General features: G+C 36.4%; 1 protein-coding gene across 4 annotated transcripts in view; it reads left to right on the plus strand.

Annotated features, from left to right (window-relative positions):
- The window catches only part of ROBO1 (roundabout guidance receptor 1), a 733,077-nt gene that overhangs the window by 175,884 nt on the left and 538,031 nt on the right, over window positions 1-19,162 (plus strand). Inside the window, exon 1 of one of the 4 annotated variants that reach the window (XM_009667915.2) lies at window positions 18,344-18,921. The exons of 1 other annotated variant lie outside the window; for it this stretch is intronic. In XM_009667915.2, the coding sequence (XP_009666210.1) occupies window positions 18,813-18,921 (109 nt within the window). In that variant the 5' untranslated portion in view covers window positions 18,344-18,812. Of the gene's footprint in view, window positions 1-18,343; window positions 18,922-19,162 lie in introns of those variants that run through there. 2 more of the 4 variants (XM_068910696.1, XM_068910720.1) reach the window with 2 other exon arrangements.

Here is a 19,162-nt window from a genome sequence, read left to right on the forward strand (position 1 = left end):
AAATAAAGGTGCATCTCTACCAGTCTCTCAACCAGTCTCTACAAAAATAAAAAACCTTAGCTGAAGGTCAGGTAAAAAAATATTTACTGCTGCTTATTCTTTTTTCATCTTACTCTTTTTTCATTTGCTGGGCATTGCTGAATAGGGATTATGGATTCTGACCACAAATTTCAGCACACCTTTCTGCTTTTCCTCCACCACTGCGTGACACAATTTTTATCAGCACTGGAACATATTCCAGTGAGCTTGAAGTAGCCTGACAGCTAGCAGGCAGGTTGAATAAATTATTGCTGTGTGCCTGGGGGTTCTGCATTTCCCTCACTCCTTTTTTCTCTTTTCTTTTTTCCCTCTCACTGTCCTTTTCCCTCTTCTCTTTTCGCTGTCCTGTCAGCAGTTGTTGGATTCCATTTTTAATGTGTTTTATGTAAAGTATACAAGACCCTGTCCATGCACTCCTCTTCATAATCATACTTTACACTTCTAGTAGTACATATCACCAGAACAACAGCAATAATATTTTAGTATTCATTACAAAGTATTTTACCTACTATTTTACAAAATTGGTAGGTATTGTACTGCCTAATACTATATTCCTTTAATATTTCCTGAAGTGAATGTGACATTAGTAAACCAGGCAATCATACTGTGGCTTTATTCTGGATTGCTGCTTCTTTGATCACATCATGCTTTAAGGAGTCCATTTGCCAGTAAATCGGGGTTGCCTTTCTGACCTTAGAAAATAATATAGTCCCTCCCCACTGCAGTAATGACTTCTTTTTCCCACGTGCCCAGAAGGATGGAGCTTAAGCACCGTGCTCCTAGTAGGTTATACTGACAGGCAGTAGCTCTCTGATGTATGTGTTACCGTTTGAGTGAATATAACATTGAGTTATGTTTCTGTTTGCTATGATATGACATATTCACAACTTTCAAAACTGTGAATGTGAGCATTAGAAAATTTTTCAATTTATTTCTGTTTATCCTACTACTTGCATCAGGACCTTTGAGAATTTACATTATGTGTCATGTAGCTGGGCCTGAGTAACTTGCAGGCAAAGACCTGTTTTTTTAATTATTAGGAATTCCTACCCTTTCTATAGAGATGAAGGGAGGGAAGAGTAAGGTGGGGATAGCCATGACAGGAACCTTGTAAATGTCAAGGTCTTTTTGTGCAGCACGGCTAAGCGTGGACTTAGAAACCAGGTGTAAACTCTCAGCTTTGTTGCGTGTTTGCTTTGGCCCAAAGCCTTCACGAGGTAATTGGGAAAGATGAAGTACGGGATAGCTCATGGTGATGTCTTCCCAGGCTGGATTTACCCAGGCTGGGAAGATGAGAATACCTTCTAAGGTGTTAAAGAGCTGTAATTCCTCCTCCAGAGGTTCGTCTTCCTTCACAAGTGTGCAAGTGAGTATGGGGGTGGTAGGATAACATGGGCTCAGACAGGATTTAGCTGATGGAAGTGGCTGACTGAAGCTGACTAGCCGAAGTGGCCAAGAGTGTTCCCTCTTTGTTGACATAAATATAAAAACACTACAATTAGATGACAGCGTAGTTGCTACCGTCAGCTGTGTACCTTCGTGAAGCTGAATAAGCCATATATTAAGCAGCTACTGAACTGCTCGCATCACAGTTTTATATGGGACCATAAGCTGTGATATCTGGGATCTGACTTGTTTTCAGTTTAGATGTCAGGCAGAAGAAATGGATGAAGTTAATGGGAAATAAACTGATAAGGTGCCTTATGGTAAGCCATCTTCCCTCATAGATAGAATTCTTGGGCTTTTTCTTGTCCAGGTTTGACTGATGACTAGATAAAGGCACTTCCGCGTTCAATGGACAGATATTAACTAGTTCACTATATCCCTGAGCTATGCATTGTAATGTAATTTCTGTAGAGCACAAAGATTAATTTCAGTACCAGTTACATTTCATAATGAACTCTTAAAGGCACAGTTTTGGCATATATGACTTCTGTAATGTATCAATCCAAGAACTCATTTGTCTTGACTATATTTATGGTATGTGGTAGTTTGAGAGAGATGATCTCTGTTTATAAACTATACTTTTATAACTTTACTGTCCTCTTTACCATCTTATCTATTCTGCTCTGTAAGTTATACTGAAAACAGAAATTTTCTTCTATGGGATATAGGATTGTTTCCAAGAGTTTTATTTCGTATTTTATTGAACATTAAGTCAAATATACAGTAGATATTTTGTGAGATTTGAGATTTTTTAACAGCTGCCTTTTTCAATTCACCCAAAGTTTCTATTTATAATCGATTTAGGACTTTCTGAAGACAGATGTATGTGTGTTGGTCTTCCATTTTGTTTCTAGATAGTTATTTTTAATGGTTTGGTGTAGAACACACATGTTGTTATTTATGTATTTGCTAGTTTTGCTGTAAGAATTAGCCCACTTAATTCTCACATCTTAATGGCATCATGTATAAGGCTTAAATTTTATCTGTAAGAGAATTCTAAATGAAACAGAACTCAAACTCCAAAGGGGATAGTTAATATAATTGTAATAGGAGTATGTTTTGTTTATATACAATTGTTCATTGTACACTTCACTAAATTAGAATTGACATTTGCTTTAGGTAAAATGAGGATTGTAACACATTCTCCTGTATGAAACTAGTTGGAGGAGAGAGTTATCATTAACGAGAAAAGTTGATGAAATTCCTGCTAGAAAAATCATTCTGCGCAAATAGTAAATTAGTTTGTAGTTTGAGTAAATAATATTACTTTTAAAAGTTTCTTGGTAAATAAAGCTAAAAGTATCAGATGCATTGTTGTAAATTACTTAAATAATAAATTTCCTTTATTTGTAGATTGGACATACAGAATATTTCAGAAGGATGTTCTCATGTAATACATCTAACCAAATTTTATTTACAAAAGCTGCAACTTAGCGTGCATACTAATGAGAAAAAAAGTATTGTAGAACTATCCTATTTAAAGCAAGAGAAAGCTAATTCCAGCACATTTAATAATATTTTGCAATCCTTTCTGTAATTATGGTGCTTTTTATGATTCTTTACAAAGTACAGAAAATGAATTAATCTAAAAACATTAAATTGTTAAACAAGTAATAAATTACAAGAAGCAAATTTCAAATCCTTGAGATTCATTATTGGATCTCTCCAAAATGAGTAGAGATGACATAAAGTTCTAGCTGTCTTCATTTAGACTGGAAGAATGAAAATAGAGGACATTTTTATACATTGTGTAAGTTTACCACTTCAGCTTACGTTTTTTTTTTCTTGAGGAAGAAATATTTTAGGAGTCTCGTAGCGCTATATAATATTTTCCTATTAACATTTCAACAAGAGCTGGGACTACTATTGCATGCTTATTTTCTGGAATTTATCATTTTTGAGTAGAGCTATGTTTCGCTTCTTTCCCCAGTCATCTGATGTAAAAGGTCTTTTTAAGTCACTGACACGTTTTTTCTCAAGGGCTTTGTCTAAGTTCTTTAAAAGCCAATGGAAAAGTTGCCACTGACCTCAGCAAAGCTATATTAGCTCTAAGGGTGTAATATTTTGTAAGGGTATTTTTGTGACTGTGAGCTACATAATTAGTTGATATGTATGGGGCTTCACAGCTTTGTACATCCTTTGCTTTCAAAACACTTGTCTAACAACTTTTAAACAGGAGAAGGGTACCTGAAACAAAATAAGATTTCATTCAACAGAAAAATAACTTGCATCTGGTTCTATAGTGTTGGAAGTTTGACATATCTTATTATAGATCATTGTCTTTAAAGTTCAGATTTTATTATGACTTCATAACTCTACAATGTCTTTAATTTAGAGAGAGAGAGAGAGAGAAGAAAAACCTGACGAGTATTAATTCATAAGCTGGTTGAATTATTTTTGGCATTATATAAGGTACAAACAACTTAAAATACTGCATGTGAGAATTTTGTGATACTTAAATCCCACTGTCTCATCTAAAAATTTTGTTAGAGTTTTATTATGTGCCTGAGAGCCATAAGATATCATCAAATCTACTCTGCAGATCTCTAACATCTGGTTTTATTTTTGTGTTTATGGGCCTAGCAGCAGCCCCCATGGGCTAGCTCAAGACTTGCTGCTATCTACCCATTCTCCAGAAAAAGGTTGATCACCCAACCTCCACTGTGTGGCTGGAGCAGAAGTAAATAGAACTAGTCTAAATCAACATTATTCAGCATATACAGTATTCTAATAAAATTAAAGCTGGAGAAATGTCTTGTAGAGCATACACTGGGGTTAGTGTTAGCTGCAATAACGTATCTTGTTCAATACATACTTAGATGTTAGTTCCTAGTACTTTTACACTAGTACAAATGGGAAATGTGTAAGCTTTGCAAACTTCATAGTTGCTGATATCCTATATCATAGTTAAGCAGGCATTGTTTAACTGTGCTCCTGAATAAAAATGACTCCAGTGCCAGAACCATTGCTCTAGAATAAAAATAAATGAACGCATTCAGTTTTTTAAAGAACAAACGAGCAAGCAAATACCATATGTCTTTTTCAGAACAAAATGTATAATGCGGACATAGTGATGAAAAACCTTATTAAACTTAGTTGAAACTTTTGGAACGCCTTTTCATACAACATGCAATTGAGATATTTTACAGGCTGTAGTAAATTTAACATAATCTTACTTCCGTCTATTGAGCAAAGTATTTTCATTTATGCATTCAGGTTTATTTGTCAAAACCTATGACAAAACTGTTCTATTCTAGTTTGAATAAATAATACTGCTTTTAAAAAATTTCTTGGTAAACAAAGCTAAAGGCATTAGGTGCGTTATTGTGAATTACCTCAATTTTATAGTGTCTTTAGTTATAGGTGGAACGTACAGACATACTACACTGCAACATCCTTCTGAAATAGTCTAACAATTATATTTAAAAGAATCTCTATTAAAAAAAGTGCTAAAGCAAGCTCCCTTCTCTGTGCTAGAGGGAACGACATGTTCTTCTGCGTTTCTTCACAAGTTGTTGGAGGAATTCTTAAGATTCAAAGAAGACTAAAAGGGATTCTTGATGGTCTGCTGCCAGAATCAGAAATCTTGTGTGTTTTAGGAATAAAGACTAGGAGGGTGGTTTTGAGGGAACTTTCTGCTGGCACAGAAAAGCATCTAGAAAAGTTAAAAAACATTACCTCTCCCTTTCAAGAATAGTGAAAAATACTCTTCTATTTCATTACGGGAAATGGTTGACTGTTACCGTGTGTATATGTTCCTGTTTGACAAATTGTATCATTTGGCAATGTCTAAATTAGACCTTTATTCTTACAACAAAGTGAGTTGTAGACTGCCAATAAAAATGAAATATGTGTTACAATTATAAAATGCTGATGCAGAACTTCACAAGTTAATTCAAGGCCAAATATTTATTCAACAACGTATGGTGGTTCAAGTTCAAATGCACATACTTCTGTACTGGAACAAATTTTATCCAAAGGTATAAATAAATACTTTTGCAAATAATAATTATGAATTTTTCTGTGCTGCATAAGAACAAAATGTTCCCATATATCAAAGGATTATTTGTAGATCTGGTGAATCTTTGCCTTTGGAATTCAAACTTGTATAGCCAAGTCTATATTTCATAACAAAGAATTTAGAATGTGTACCCTAAGCCTTTCACATCTCAGCACTTTAGTGTGAAAAAATGTTTCATGTTAGATATGAAATACGATCTCCGTGGCATCTATAGTCAATTGTTATAGCATTCATCTCAGCTGGCTACATACTTTAGATCCAAATGTTATTAGATTCATTTGATTATTAAAATAGTAATGAAAAGTATTTACTAGTCATGTTAAAATTCTCTTATTTAAAATTCATCTGGCTATATTGTGTCCTTTATAATCACTACTGTTTGAATTTACAAGGTTTGATACAGTGATACATGTAGTCTTAGTTTTTAAACAAAGCATAAAAAACTAATAATTTCTTAAAAAAAAGTTTTAAAAATAAGTTTTTAAAATGATTGCTTTCCAGACTTAAGAATTGACTTTAAAAGGCAGTAAGATGAGCCGGAGTTGCTCATGAAATAAAGTTTAGATGTTTTCCAGTAGCTGCAAACCTAACAGACTACTTCATTACTCTGTTCAGCATTGGGCAACATATTCTTTGGTTATTATCTCCAGTTAATTTTGAGAAAAATGGAGTGGCTTCTTCCTACTTCTGCTTCCAGGGCTTTTCTCCCTCTCTTTATCATTTTCTAATTTATCACAGAGTGAGTTACAGTTCCTAATTTCTGATCTACATTGTGTTACATAAAGAACAAAATAAACATTGTAATATATGAAGCAGTTGACATATTACATCCATCTCAGAATCAAACTGCAAATATAAAGTAGTTTAGGGACATATATGTATATGCACCGCACTGTTTTGTTATATACTAATGCTTTAGATTCAGTAGGTGGACCTCACAGTGAAACTGCCAACACATGATGTAAACAGGGAATTATGTCATGCAGTATTAAAGCTAATACCTTAAATTACAGATAAATGCTAATGAATCCGCACGTAGCTTACAGTGCCCATTACAAAGTGTAGCAGCTTCTTAGAGGAGAAGCTATCGCCTTACAGAATAATGACGTTTTCTTCATTTTATTATCTGTATATTTGCTTAATAAGAAAAAACAATGTTGCGTGAATCATATTAAGAGAGGAGAAAACCAAGTTGTTAAAGAATCTCTAGAAAGTTAGAACAAATTTGTTAATTCAGTTGTGGACTACCTTGTCTGTAAAAAGATCTTCCAAATATTTACTTTGATAAACCAATCACCTTCATGTTAAATGAATAAGCTACTTTAAGTAAACCTGATTGGGAAACAATCTATATCATGTGATTTTTCCACACTGTTCTGTTATTTGTGTGTAGGGGATGGAGAGGAAGAGGAGAAAATGAGAGGAAGATGAAGATGAGGAAATGAAAGCAAGCTTTAGCAAAGGGGAGAGCATTATGCTGTTTTGACTTGGTTCTCCTACTTTTCAGATGTCATAGAGATTTATGTGGGACCAAAATCTGCCCTAAAGTCTATGGATGTAGTGTTTCTGGTTCCACTGGAGTTCATTATTTCCATCAAAATTGACTGGCTTCCCTGAGACCAATTTTTGTAATTAGTTTTGGATCTTGGTGTATTTCTCTCCTCCATGGCAAAAAAAGGTGTTTCAGAGACGATTTCCTGAAGGAATGCATGATTTAGACATTTTGATTCTTTGGAAAAGCATCTGCCTTTATCTGTTAGGCCTCTAAATAACTGAAAAATAACTGTCCATGAATGCCAAGGGGGCACACTTTCTGATTCTAAAAATCTGAGAATCGGGGGAGTAACTGAATTACCCTAGAGTCAAAGAGCAAATAGGAGGTAAAGAGATGCTTATAGTTAAACACGTTCGCTTTAACAGAATTTAGGGGAAGTAACTGACACTGCATGTCAGAATGAGGTCCTGAGGTATGAGAAACTGCAGTGAGGGAGTAGAGGCCAATACCTCCTGTCCAGGAAGTGAAAGTCCACTGAATGGCAAAAGCTAATGATGGGTCTTGGAAGATGATGGGAGAAAAAAACACTTTTAAGAGACAGGTTCACTCCAAAACCAATGTGCATATTAAAAGTGTTCCTGCACAGCAAGGTTAAGATTCATTTGTACAATGTATGTTGAGTGCATCTAAAATCAAAAAAAATATCTTTGAGCTGACTGTCAAGGCTTGTATTAGATATTTTGAGCCACATTGCAGCAGTCCACAGTCACAGAATAGCAGAGGTTGGAAGGCACCTCTGGAGATCATCTGATCCATCCCCCCTGCTTAAGCAGGGTCACCTAGAGGAGGTTTCTCAGGACTATATCCAGTCAAGTTTTGAATATCCCCAAGGATGGAGACTCTACAGCCTCTCTGAACAACCTGTTCCAGTGTTTGACCACCCTCCCAGTGAAAAAGAGTTCTCTTATGTTCAGTTTCATGTATTTGAATTTGTGCCCATCACCTCTCATCCTGCCATTGGGCACCACTGAAGAGAGTCTGGCCCTGCCTTCTTTACATTCTCCCTTCGGATATTTATTAATATTGATAAGATTCCCCTAACCCTTTTGCAGCCTGCACAGTCCCAGCTCTCTCAGCCTCTCCTTGTATGAGATGCTCCAACCCCTTAATGACCTTCATGGTCCTTCATTGGACTTCCTCTAGTAAATCCATGTCTGTCTTGTATTGGGGAGCCCAGCACTGGAACCAGCACACCAGCTGTGGACTCACCAGTGCTGAGCAGAGAGGAAGGATCAGCTCCCTCAACATGCTGGCAAGGCTCTGCCTAATGTAGCCCAGGATACTACTGGCAGCCTTTGCCATGAGGAAACGTTGCTGGCTCGTGTCCTCTTGTTGCCCACTGGGATCCCCAGGGTCTTCTCTGGAAAGCTGCTCTCCGGCCTGTTCTGTACAATTGAGAGAAGGAAGCGCAAAACGGGAGTCTGCAAAGAACTCTGTCGCTTACTGTCAGGGACTCGTTAAAAAAAAAAAAAGCACATTCAGGCTTTTTGTAGCGTGAACATGCGCTGACCCCGTGTCAGCCTGGAGCCTGCACAGCTGCCTGCCAGTCCCAAGGACTGCCACTCATACTTTGCACTTAACTCACCTCCTTCATGGCACTGCTGGTCTATATTTTTGCTAGTGTTATGTCTTCAATTTAAGAAAACTATATAAGTTTATTTGCAAGGCACTGGCAGGCTGTCATACTGCATACTTCTGTCCACAGGCTTCATTTGTAGAAACTGCAATTTTCACATTAACTCTTCAATGCAAATAAACCATATACAAAAGCAGTATGTTTTAGAGGTTTTATTGTTACTCCTTCTTTCCAAAACTTTCCACATTGTACTATAACATATGCAAATATACTTAGATTTGATGCTAATCCTTAATAATAATATAATCGGTATATTTAAGGATATAGTCTTTTATCTGGTAAGCTACCAACATTTGTGTGACTGCTAAAATTTTTTAGATCAAATTTTTGAGATCTGATTAAAATGCAAAGAGAGTGAATAAAAGAATAAAAGAACAATTTTTTTTACAGCCTTGTAAATTTGAAATCGTGGTCTTGAATGGCCTGGGAAATTCATGTCAGCAACTTTCATCCTTTAAAATAGCTCTGAATGTACCCAGAATAGCTGTCAATAGAGCAGAAATCTGCAAAATATATCAGACAACAAGTCCATACGTGAGAAACAAACGTGTTACTTAGCTAACATGGGAAACTAGAGAATCAAAAAAAAAAAATTAATAACTAGCACTAGAAAAAAAACAGATTTTCTGTGGGAAGCAGCACCTGCAAGCACTGAAACAAATTTGCAGCCTTCAGGGTACTTTCACTTTCATATACAGGGATTTATATTGACATCTCCAAAAGATGATAGTTATCAGCTCCTTCTTACGAGAAAGTATAATAATCGTTCTCTCATCTTGTAACGGTTAGAGAGTTCTGAACATGCCATGTGTTACCCTTCCCTTCTTAAGGTTACTTCTTTTTTATTTTCATTTTACTTAGATAATTATTGGTTATTTTTATGTTATCCAGAGTAAATCTATCTTATCTGTAAAAAGCTTGCTGGCAGGTTATTTAATACAGAGCTCCATCCCTCACAAAATCATCTTTTTCATAGCACAATTTAATAATGTTTCATCCCACTATTAAAAAAGAGAATTTGATTATTATATCAGTAATGTTTTTGTTACAGCTAATCTTTCATTAAATTTCATTTTTTGTTCCCATAACAAACTCTTACCAATAAGTAAAATGTGCATTTGCATTTATATAAACATTTCTTTTTTTTTAAGGAAAAAGGTTTAAATGGCTCCAAAATTAGATTTCAGAATCTTTAAATTAGTCATTTGGGTGTTACATGGTTATTTTCATGTGCATATTTTTGATTATTTCCCAAAATAATGCTTCTGTTCATAACAGATAGTAAAAGCCTCTAATACATTACTTGAGTCAGAGCTTATATTGGAAATAGTTATTAAATACTGGGAGAAAATAGAATTTTATAACAAGGAGCTCATATACTTAGGAATGTTTATTATCCTGTGTCTTGTTATTATGTATCATTCTAAACATCAGTATAGTATACTGATGACTTTCTATATTAGAAAATGTGGAACTCATTAAAAACACATACTTTTACCATTGAGCTGACTTCCATTAACACATGTGTATAAGGTAATAGTACATGAAACTTCAGGTGAAATGCTGCCCTGAATCAGCTAAGAAAGTTTTTTTCTTTTATTTTTTGATATATAAATAAAACTTGGTCGCTGTGGTCTGTGTTCTGAATATATCCAAACCCATATTAAAAAGTATTTACATTATATTTCACTAGAACATATAATTAGCATGAGTTTTTCTGATGGTAATTTTAGCCCCATGCTCTGTATGACATATCAGCTTGTGGTGAGACTTTTTTTAAATTTCAGTACAGCTATTAAGGGGTACAGCTTTTTTAGGATGGTTCCCTCAGCTCATGACTTAAATTAGAGTTTAAAAGGTAAATATTTTCATTTAGCTTATTGAATCTGTTCCAGTTCAGGAGATTACTGCATAGCCCTAATTCACCCAAAGAACCTCACTGGGGAGATTTTCAAAGGCACAAATAGAAGTCAGACAACTAACTCCATTGACTACTGAAAATTCTATTACTGCCTTCTGTCTGGATATAAGGAAACCCAATTCCCATTGTTATCTTAATGAGTATCCATCTTCCTCAACAAAGCTTTGAAAATGTTCATCAAAGCAGAGGAGGCCAGATGCTCATAGTTCGCTCTAGCTCCACTGTGGTCAGTCAGTTATTTTCATCATTTGGGACACAAACCATATCATTACTAAAATGATTATAAGTTACTTAGTCTCCTAGTAATAAAATTCAACTTTGAAGAATTAAGTTTTCTCAGCTATAATGGAAAAAGAAAAAGCATTTTTGAAAAAATCCAATCATTAACAACAATACAGTGGCCTGTTAAAGTCATTCTTGAACACGAATTCCTTTTTATTAGATTAAGAGCTTGACCTTCATTCTTGTTCTGATCCGTATGGAAGCACTGTAGGGGAAATACCCTCATTCGGTTGGATAAAGATAGTACTGTAATGTTGTTACTACATTGCAATTTATACTGGAATAAGGTTGGCAGATGCATCCAGACCTTTATACCTGGTTGCACACATTTTGTCATCGTTCTTTTTCTCTCCCTATCTGTCAAATGAGTTACCCCTCATTTGGCAGTTTCTAGTGCCACCCACCCCAGCAAAATGAGATAATTTGGTGTTCCAGCATCATGCCCCATTGCCCACATATGCATGTGTAGAAAGCAATTTCCTTTTCTTAAATGAACAGAATGATCTTATATCCATGAATACGAGGAATATCCTCACTTTCAGGGATAAGTTTCAGGGTTTTTTAAACTTAATAGGCCAGCTCTGGTTTCTAGGTCTTTAAGTAGAAATGTAGAAGATGGTTGCTGGGCAAGGTGTATCATACTGTAATTTCACATGATCTGCTCGGAATCAGCTACTGAGATAGCACCACCTCTATCTGGATTACTCATCATCTGTTATTCGCTCATGTTGGCACAGTTCTAGTTCTCATCTCAACTTTTCGTTTTCACCTTTTCTGTATGGTAGATCAGCACTCAGTAGGTATTGGTTCTACTGGAAGCAGAAGACACAGAAGAAGGAGGTGAGGAATGGTAAGTGGAGGATATACTGGAAAAAAAGAGAGTAGTACAATGAGATAAAAAGTGAAGAAGTCAGACCTAAGTGGAAGTAAGATTTCAGTAAAGAGTATGGGAGAAAAAGTAAATACAGAAATGCAAATTAGGATTGTTAGATTAGCCTAATGATCTTTTTTTTCAAAAACAGGACAAGAACAGTCTGCTATTTTATTTTTAGAGCCAACAAGGATAGAATGTTTCTACATTAAACAATATTATTTGTTTCTTTTGTTTCTTTTTCTCTGAATACATCCTTGTAATTCTCCAAAGCTCAGTATACACTCCTACCTTTGGCTGAATTACTAAAATAAAGATTACTGATTTGTTAGAACAGATAATGATAATGACTTGCCTAGATTACATGTGTTTGGGACATATTTAATCCATAAATTTGGTGTGATATGCACCAATATTATATTGTAAAACCTTGCGGTCAGCATGATCCAAGAAGCATTCTTGCAGTAGTCTTATACAACTTGTCATTTATGCCAACATAAAACACTGGTTATGCTGGGATATCAGTTCACATAGAACTGCATAGATGTGTTAGTTGTGTAGTCATGCAAAAAAATCTTAAATTGTCACAGAAAGACACACTATGACTGCTAGTTTGGGGTTAAAACAATAAGAGAGTGAGTGCCTTTAAAAATACTGACTTGCCATACAAGCTGGTGTAAAGGTCCTAAGAGCTCTTGAGATATACTCAGTTTTTTTTGCTGAAATAAGGATTTAGTGCCAGAACTAAAAAGAGATAGTGAGATGTGATGCTTTTGTGAAAGTAGTGTTTGCTTTTTTACTAATAGCGTGTTGGTATTCAGAGTCTGCAGGTACTTTTTGCTTTTAAATAACTAGTTTTTTTATTGTGTATCGCTTAGCAGCTTAGCTCAAATAGCAGCCCATAAGAAACATTTTACCGTATAGGCTTTAGCCAGTTACGATGTTCAAATATCTAGGCCAGTTAGGAAGACTCATTCTTTTTCTGCATGCAATTTTGGAGTTATCAAATAGAAACTTATTTTGCATTCTTAACAACAGCAAACAAACAAGCATCATCTACTACCTGTTTACACATCAATGTTTCTTTTATTTGCATCCTGATGGATTTAAAGGGGGGCCTTTGCAAGCAGAGGAAGTAAAAGTTATGTATAATAAGAAAGAAATTCAGTCATAACTCTTACTTTCTCATACTGGTTGGGCCAACAACGTGGAATTTCTCTAAAAAGTCTCAGTAGCCGCTATCCTAGCTTTACAGATGTTGTCTTATGCCACTCTTCTACAGCCAGACAAGGAAAAAAAAAGAGGTAATAGTCTTTGATCTTTACACATGTTTTCACGTCTCTCTTATAGTTCACGGCCTCAGACCCTTGCACTAATTTTCCTTACCCATGTGCCTTATCAGTTTGCCATCTACCCTTATGCCCTCTAGATAACACAGGGTTTTTTTTTTTCCCTAAAACAGACCATATCTTTTAAGATTTTTATTGGGAAGAACTTTATTCGGTGTTAATTTTATAAAATAAGTGGGTATATATGCAAAGCTGGTTGACCCAAAGCAAAATTTGTTTAATCAAATATTATTTCAGTCAAGATGAAATAGTATGTTCCAAAACTATTTTTTTAACAGTGCAACTCTGACTGTGTTTATGTGTTTGTGAGCTTATTAGGAGGTGCATGTATACATACCTACATATATATGCAGTTAAATTTTAAATGCCTGTCTCTTTATGCAGAACACATTTGTTTTCCTCTACCACCAAGAATTCAAGAACTCAAAGGTGACAACAAAATATATAATGTTATAGTTCAAAATTCAAATGCTCAAAAATGATGAAATTAACAAAATAATAAAACATACTCCCTCACAGAAATGTTGAGTTTTAAGACACAGTTGTGCTACATCATAAACTTTTTAGAGGAGAGGTAATGTTATTTTATATGTTTATACAGTGCTGAGTGCACTGTTGGAGTTCAGTAAGTAAACAGTAACTGTAAAGGTTATGTTAGTCGGATAGTAAATTTTGCATATTTATTTACTTTTAAGCATTTGGATTTTAATGTACCCATACTTTGTTGCCTTGACCATAAAAAAAAGAGTAAATAAATGATAAGTTTGATGATTAAAGTTTGGAAGCAGTATTTTGCACTCTTCTTTAGCTATGGAAGGACTCAAGATCATTTGTCTGGTGGTCTTGTTTAATAGTTCTGTATTACAAGCAAACAAAAAACCCATACCAAACTGATCTGGGAGCTTTACCATTTCCCCAGACTTGTAGGAGTAAAACAACAGAATCTGTTCCTTGCGCACTGCTGAATTACGTGAATGTGGCATTTGCTTCACAGAATTGCACTTTTTTCATAGCAAATACTGCTGCATACGAGTTGATCTCCCCAGAGTTATTAGAGTCATGGGGGCTGCAAAATAAAACTCAGGACATTTTTAGCTTTACTGAGTTCTGTTAACTGTTGTCCTTTCACGCCTGAAGGCTCTGTATGACTGCCTCATGGAGGCTATCTAGTAGTCACCAGATTTTGGCTCTCTTTTAAAATGTGAGACTGTCGCAGAAGTGCATCAAAGACAACATAAGAACTGTTGTCCTATGTGACAGTAGTTTAAGATCTGCTTATACTGCAGAAGTAGAGACCTGCCTTATTTTGCACACCTGATAAAGACACTTTAAAGTCAAGGATTCTGGGACCCTAAAATGGACATCTCATTGCCCTCCATGATAAGACAAGCAGAGAGCAATCAACAGCTTTAGTTAAGAGTGGACACAGTCTTCCTTGTTCTGTCCTCTCTCACCAATAAATCTGCATGTGAGCCTCTTGAAAAAGCTTTGCTAAACTATCAGTTTCTAACACAATCAGTGGCGTGTTCCTTAGAAGAGGCAACAGAGAGGTCCCTATGTAAGGAAGTGGCTTTGGCTTTGAGAAGAGTGAAGGAAGTCTTCTCTGCCCATGAGGGCTGTCCTCACCACTGTATAGACTTCCAGGATGAGAGGGGCAGTAGCTTCTATGATGTCTCAGTGAATGAGGTATCCTTGCACAGAAGAGAACAAAGCTGTTTTAAGCCCTTCCTTAAATGTTTTGCCAAGATGCTACAGAGATCTCTTCTATCCTTAGAAGAAAGGAAAGGTGAAGTCTCTAATGAAGAGAGAACTTTAGAAAAAGTTATGCCCTTCCTAGATAAAAAAAAAAAATTGAAAAATATCTGATCCAAGGAGAAAACTGTAAAATAAATTGCTAGTGACTTCTAATCTATGACACAGTGCAAAAAAAAATCAACTCTGTGGCAGAATCAAAGCTGAGGAGAAAAGAAACTATGCCTGAAGATCAAATTTAGAGAATCATCTATATTGAAGCTAGACAGAACTATCTGGTCTGACCCACTGCGTAGCACAGACCATAAATTGTTTTGATTATTTTATCTTTCAGTCCTTAACTTCTGACTGAGCTGCAACATATAAGTTAGAAAGACATCCAGTCTTGATGTTAACACCTTTAGGTGGTCCACTGCATCTCTGAAAATGTCTCCATGGCTAATTCCAGGCTTAGTTACCTTGCTTTTGAGTAAGCATCGAAATTGCTAAGGAGCTCTCATGAGCAGAAGTTATACTGCAGAAACTGAAGCTAGTTACATGAGCTATAAAACACTGCATCACATAGGAGCAGGTCCCCTTTCATTGGACTCCACAGCTCTGAATACTTCATCAGTTTTACCTGATATTATTCCAGTGGGGAAGACAGTGGATTGACATTGTTTCTGTGGCAGTAATTGCCCACTGTCCTGAGTGCATGATGCACTTAGTCAGAAAGGGTGATATAAAATCCTTTTTGGTGATCTATTCTTCTGATTGCATTTTTGGTGTCAATGAACAGGTGAATGGTCATTTATGAGATGCTGCTCTTTTGGGCATCCCTTCACATCTGTCAGGCTATAGAGTGGCTTTTCTGCGTCTCCTTCTCCTTTGACAGAATAAATGGATGTGACCTGTGCAAAAATCTGTGTACAGTTTTTATGTCCTTAAAGGTACACTTTCATTATTCTTGTAAGGTAAAAAGCAATCGTGCCCACAGTTCTGAAACTTTCTGTTCAGTCTGTGTAAGTCTGCATACTGGGCAAAACAGTCGTGCGGTTTGAGAACCCAGCAGACCTATTAAAATACCATGTTGACGCACCATTTTGCTTTTGCACAGCACTGGGCTCAAAGAGATTTGGATCTGGGACCTAATTAAGGATAACAATCATTAACTATAAGGTAGGCTTTTCATCTATGAGGCAGCTCAAGTTTTTGGCTTGGATATGGGTCTGACTCATTTAGGAATTCCACACGCTGGCTATTTTACTTGAAAATCTGTATCTTCTGTCCTTCAAACAGTGCACTGCAAACTGCAAAACTGCAAAGCCTTTTGTTTTTGGTGCTCAGAACTGCAGCTGTCATTTAAAAAGGCAATATTTCTCCATTCATAGTAAACTAAACCACTTCACATTACTGCTAGTGTACTCCTAAAGGACCAGCTTGTATTAACTATATATATTTTTTTTTCTGTACAGTGTTCTGGTGCAGTAAACGATTTGGTATGCTTAGGTGTCTTACATAACTAGCAGTATCATGAGTCATCTGTAGTGTGTGACTATCGACATGCTTCCCTGGCATGAGATAAGATGACAAAGAAAGTGGAATTAGAATGTGCTAAAAAAAAAGGCAATCTGACAATCTGGCAATTCCAAAGAGTTTCTTTTAACTCTATATGTTACCATACATAGGAGCTATTTTCAGTGTGGAACAGAGGCCTAACGGCAGGCGCTAGCACAGGTTCCTCATTTTCTTTTGCCGATAAATGTGACTTCTGTAGCATAAAATGATCACAAAGAAATCTCTTCATCAGGAAATTCCACTGAGGCAAGGACTCTCTCAATGGCCTGGCCCTGGGCAGGGTCCCTATGTGGAGCACCCCTGCATTCTGGTCATCTGCACCTGGGGAACAGCCATAAGGAGGCTGCCGGGGTCACAGGGAAACTAAAAGCTGCTTGTAATGTGTGACAGGCTTAAGATTGGACAGGTCGCTAGGTTCCTTACATTCTGTTCTGTAAACGTCTTCAGTTTTTGTGCCGAGCATAGCTAGCCCAAACTGAAATAACTGTGGTTCTCCTTTTCTGATTTCTCCAACTGGTCAGAATGAAATTGCAGAACGTTCTTTTCCCAGTTCCCTGCGTCATGTTCATTTTCTTCTTTTGAAGGACTTGTGGACAACTTCTTTAATAATCATGGAGAACATTCTGATACGGTATCATCTCTGCTGTCATCTGAGGTCTACCAATCCAGATAAAAAAAATTTTTCTTACCTCTTTCAAAAAGTTATCATCACTAACACAGCAAGGTCTAGAAATGAATAGCTTCAGGTGTTTGCACTTTTAAGTGGTTGCTGTGTAGTATTTCAGCAGCGCTAATCATTCTGAGTTCAAATTCGTAAAGAGCAGCATCTGTGAACACTATAAATGCATAGGTAAGTGTATTATTGAGACTCAGATAGTTTACTTTGGCTTTCCTTCTCTATAATTTAAAATTGTATCTAGAAATTCAGTCCAGTGCTTTATTCAAAAACCTCCTTAATTTCGAGAGTCAGTTAGAGCCATAGCATCTGCCCAGCACGTAATATGCAATGTGTGATGCAGAGGATCAGCTTGTAGAAAGCTAACTCATTAGTGTTCTATTAAGAAAATGAATATTACCATTGTATAAATACAGTTATAAGCATTCCTGAGGCTGATGTGTGTGATGCTAAAGAACCAAATATTTTGCAGTAATTTATTTTACTGAATATAAATGTATATTTGATCCACCCAGGGTACTGGGCACTGAGGTAAGACATTTAGACTAAAACCTTCAGTCACAGTAGTGAGTGAAAAGCGCTCTGATCTTATTATAAGGATTTTCAGCTCACAGGATCAGCCTTAGGAGGCCTCCACAAGTCAGGAATGATTTCATTACTGTGGTGAAAGGGTTAGTAGATAATTATTGCTGCAATTCTACTTTGAGACTGTTTAGATCATCATGGAGAATGCTGTGATCTAGCTCCATGGGATTCTTAGATACTGTGTTAAATAGCTTAAACAATAAGAGAGTTAATTCTGAAAAAACTCAAGTCTGCTTAGAAGGCTGGTTGCTCAGAGGCTGTTTGGCTTGCAAGGTAGACCTTTGTTACATAACATAACATTATATACAGATGAGAGCAATATACGTTCTCAAAGCTTTCCTTGCTGTGTATTTCCCTGTTAGCGTACTGTTCCATTCGTTCAAGGTCTGCTGATAGAAACTTGGATGAGAGGTAGCATTGTTTATATTATTTTTCCAAGGAATAGAAGACGTTTATGCTGAATACAAGAGAGAGTTACTGAGCAGCTTAAATATGTTTCTGTTTTAAGCCTTTCTATCTCCTCCTAGATACTTCCTTTTCCCTCCACTTCCCCTCCCCTTGCCACCCTTTGTCTGTGAGTAGGAGAGGAAGCTCTACAAACTGTACTTTTGCTCTTGGTGATAAATGTAATGAGTTTTAAGTGCCAACATTAAGTGTTCTGTGTCATCAGCTCTTTGAAACTGCAGTGAAATATGCAAGTCAAGGAGAAAAATCCCCTCCGGTTTCAGCCTGGCAGTGTCCTGTGTTACCCTGCAGTGGGGAATGTTGCTAAACATTTGGAAGAGCTGAGAGGTGGCAGAGGCAGGTTAGGAACTAGTGGCTTCTGACAGACCAAAGAAAGCTGTCAGTTCATCTCTTTCGGCATCTGAATCCCAGATTCTCCTCTTTAGAAGGAAGCCTTTACATTTGTTCTGTTTTTATATTCCCTGGATAGGGGATATAAACAATGCAATGGAAATATGATTTTTAATAAACATTTCTAGTAGAAATAATACTTTACGTCTCCTCTGCCTCTGCTGAGTAGATGCTGTTTCCTCCAATTATTCATTCCTAAAGAAAATCTTCTAATCCATCTTTATCAGTACTCCAGGTAGAGGTTATTTATTTTGTTTTTTACCTGGTATGGCTGTGCTGTCATTGCTGCTGCTGCTTTGGCTAGTAGAAATAACTGCTGCTGTGGACATCTCGCCTAGAATAAAAGCGGGGTCAAGGTGGAGAGGTGAAAAGAATCGTGAGTAACCTGGGCTTTTTCTTCTCTTCTTCTCTGGTCTTTATTTGAAGAAATGTGTTAGGCCTCATTGAGCTGCATAATTCTTCCTCTCCAGGAGGTCATTCTTTAATAATAACCTTAAGGCCATATAAAATTAGATATTTAAATATGCATGTAGAAAGCATGGGCCACACCTTCTGTACGCTCCACACATCTGCAGTACAGTCCTGTATTTCACTGCAAGGTTTCTTAACAGTCTGTG

This window comes from Struthio camelus, chromosome 1 (genome assembly GCF_040807025.1).
Source record: "Struthio camelus isolate bStrCam1 chromosome 1, bStrCam1.hap1, whole genome shotgun sequence".
Taxonomy (NCBI): domain Eukaryota; kingdom Metazoa; phylum Chordata; class Aves; order Struthioniformes; family Struthionidae; genus Struthio; species Struthio camelus.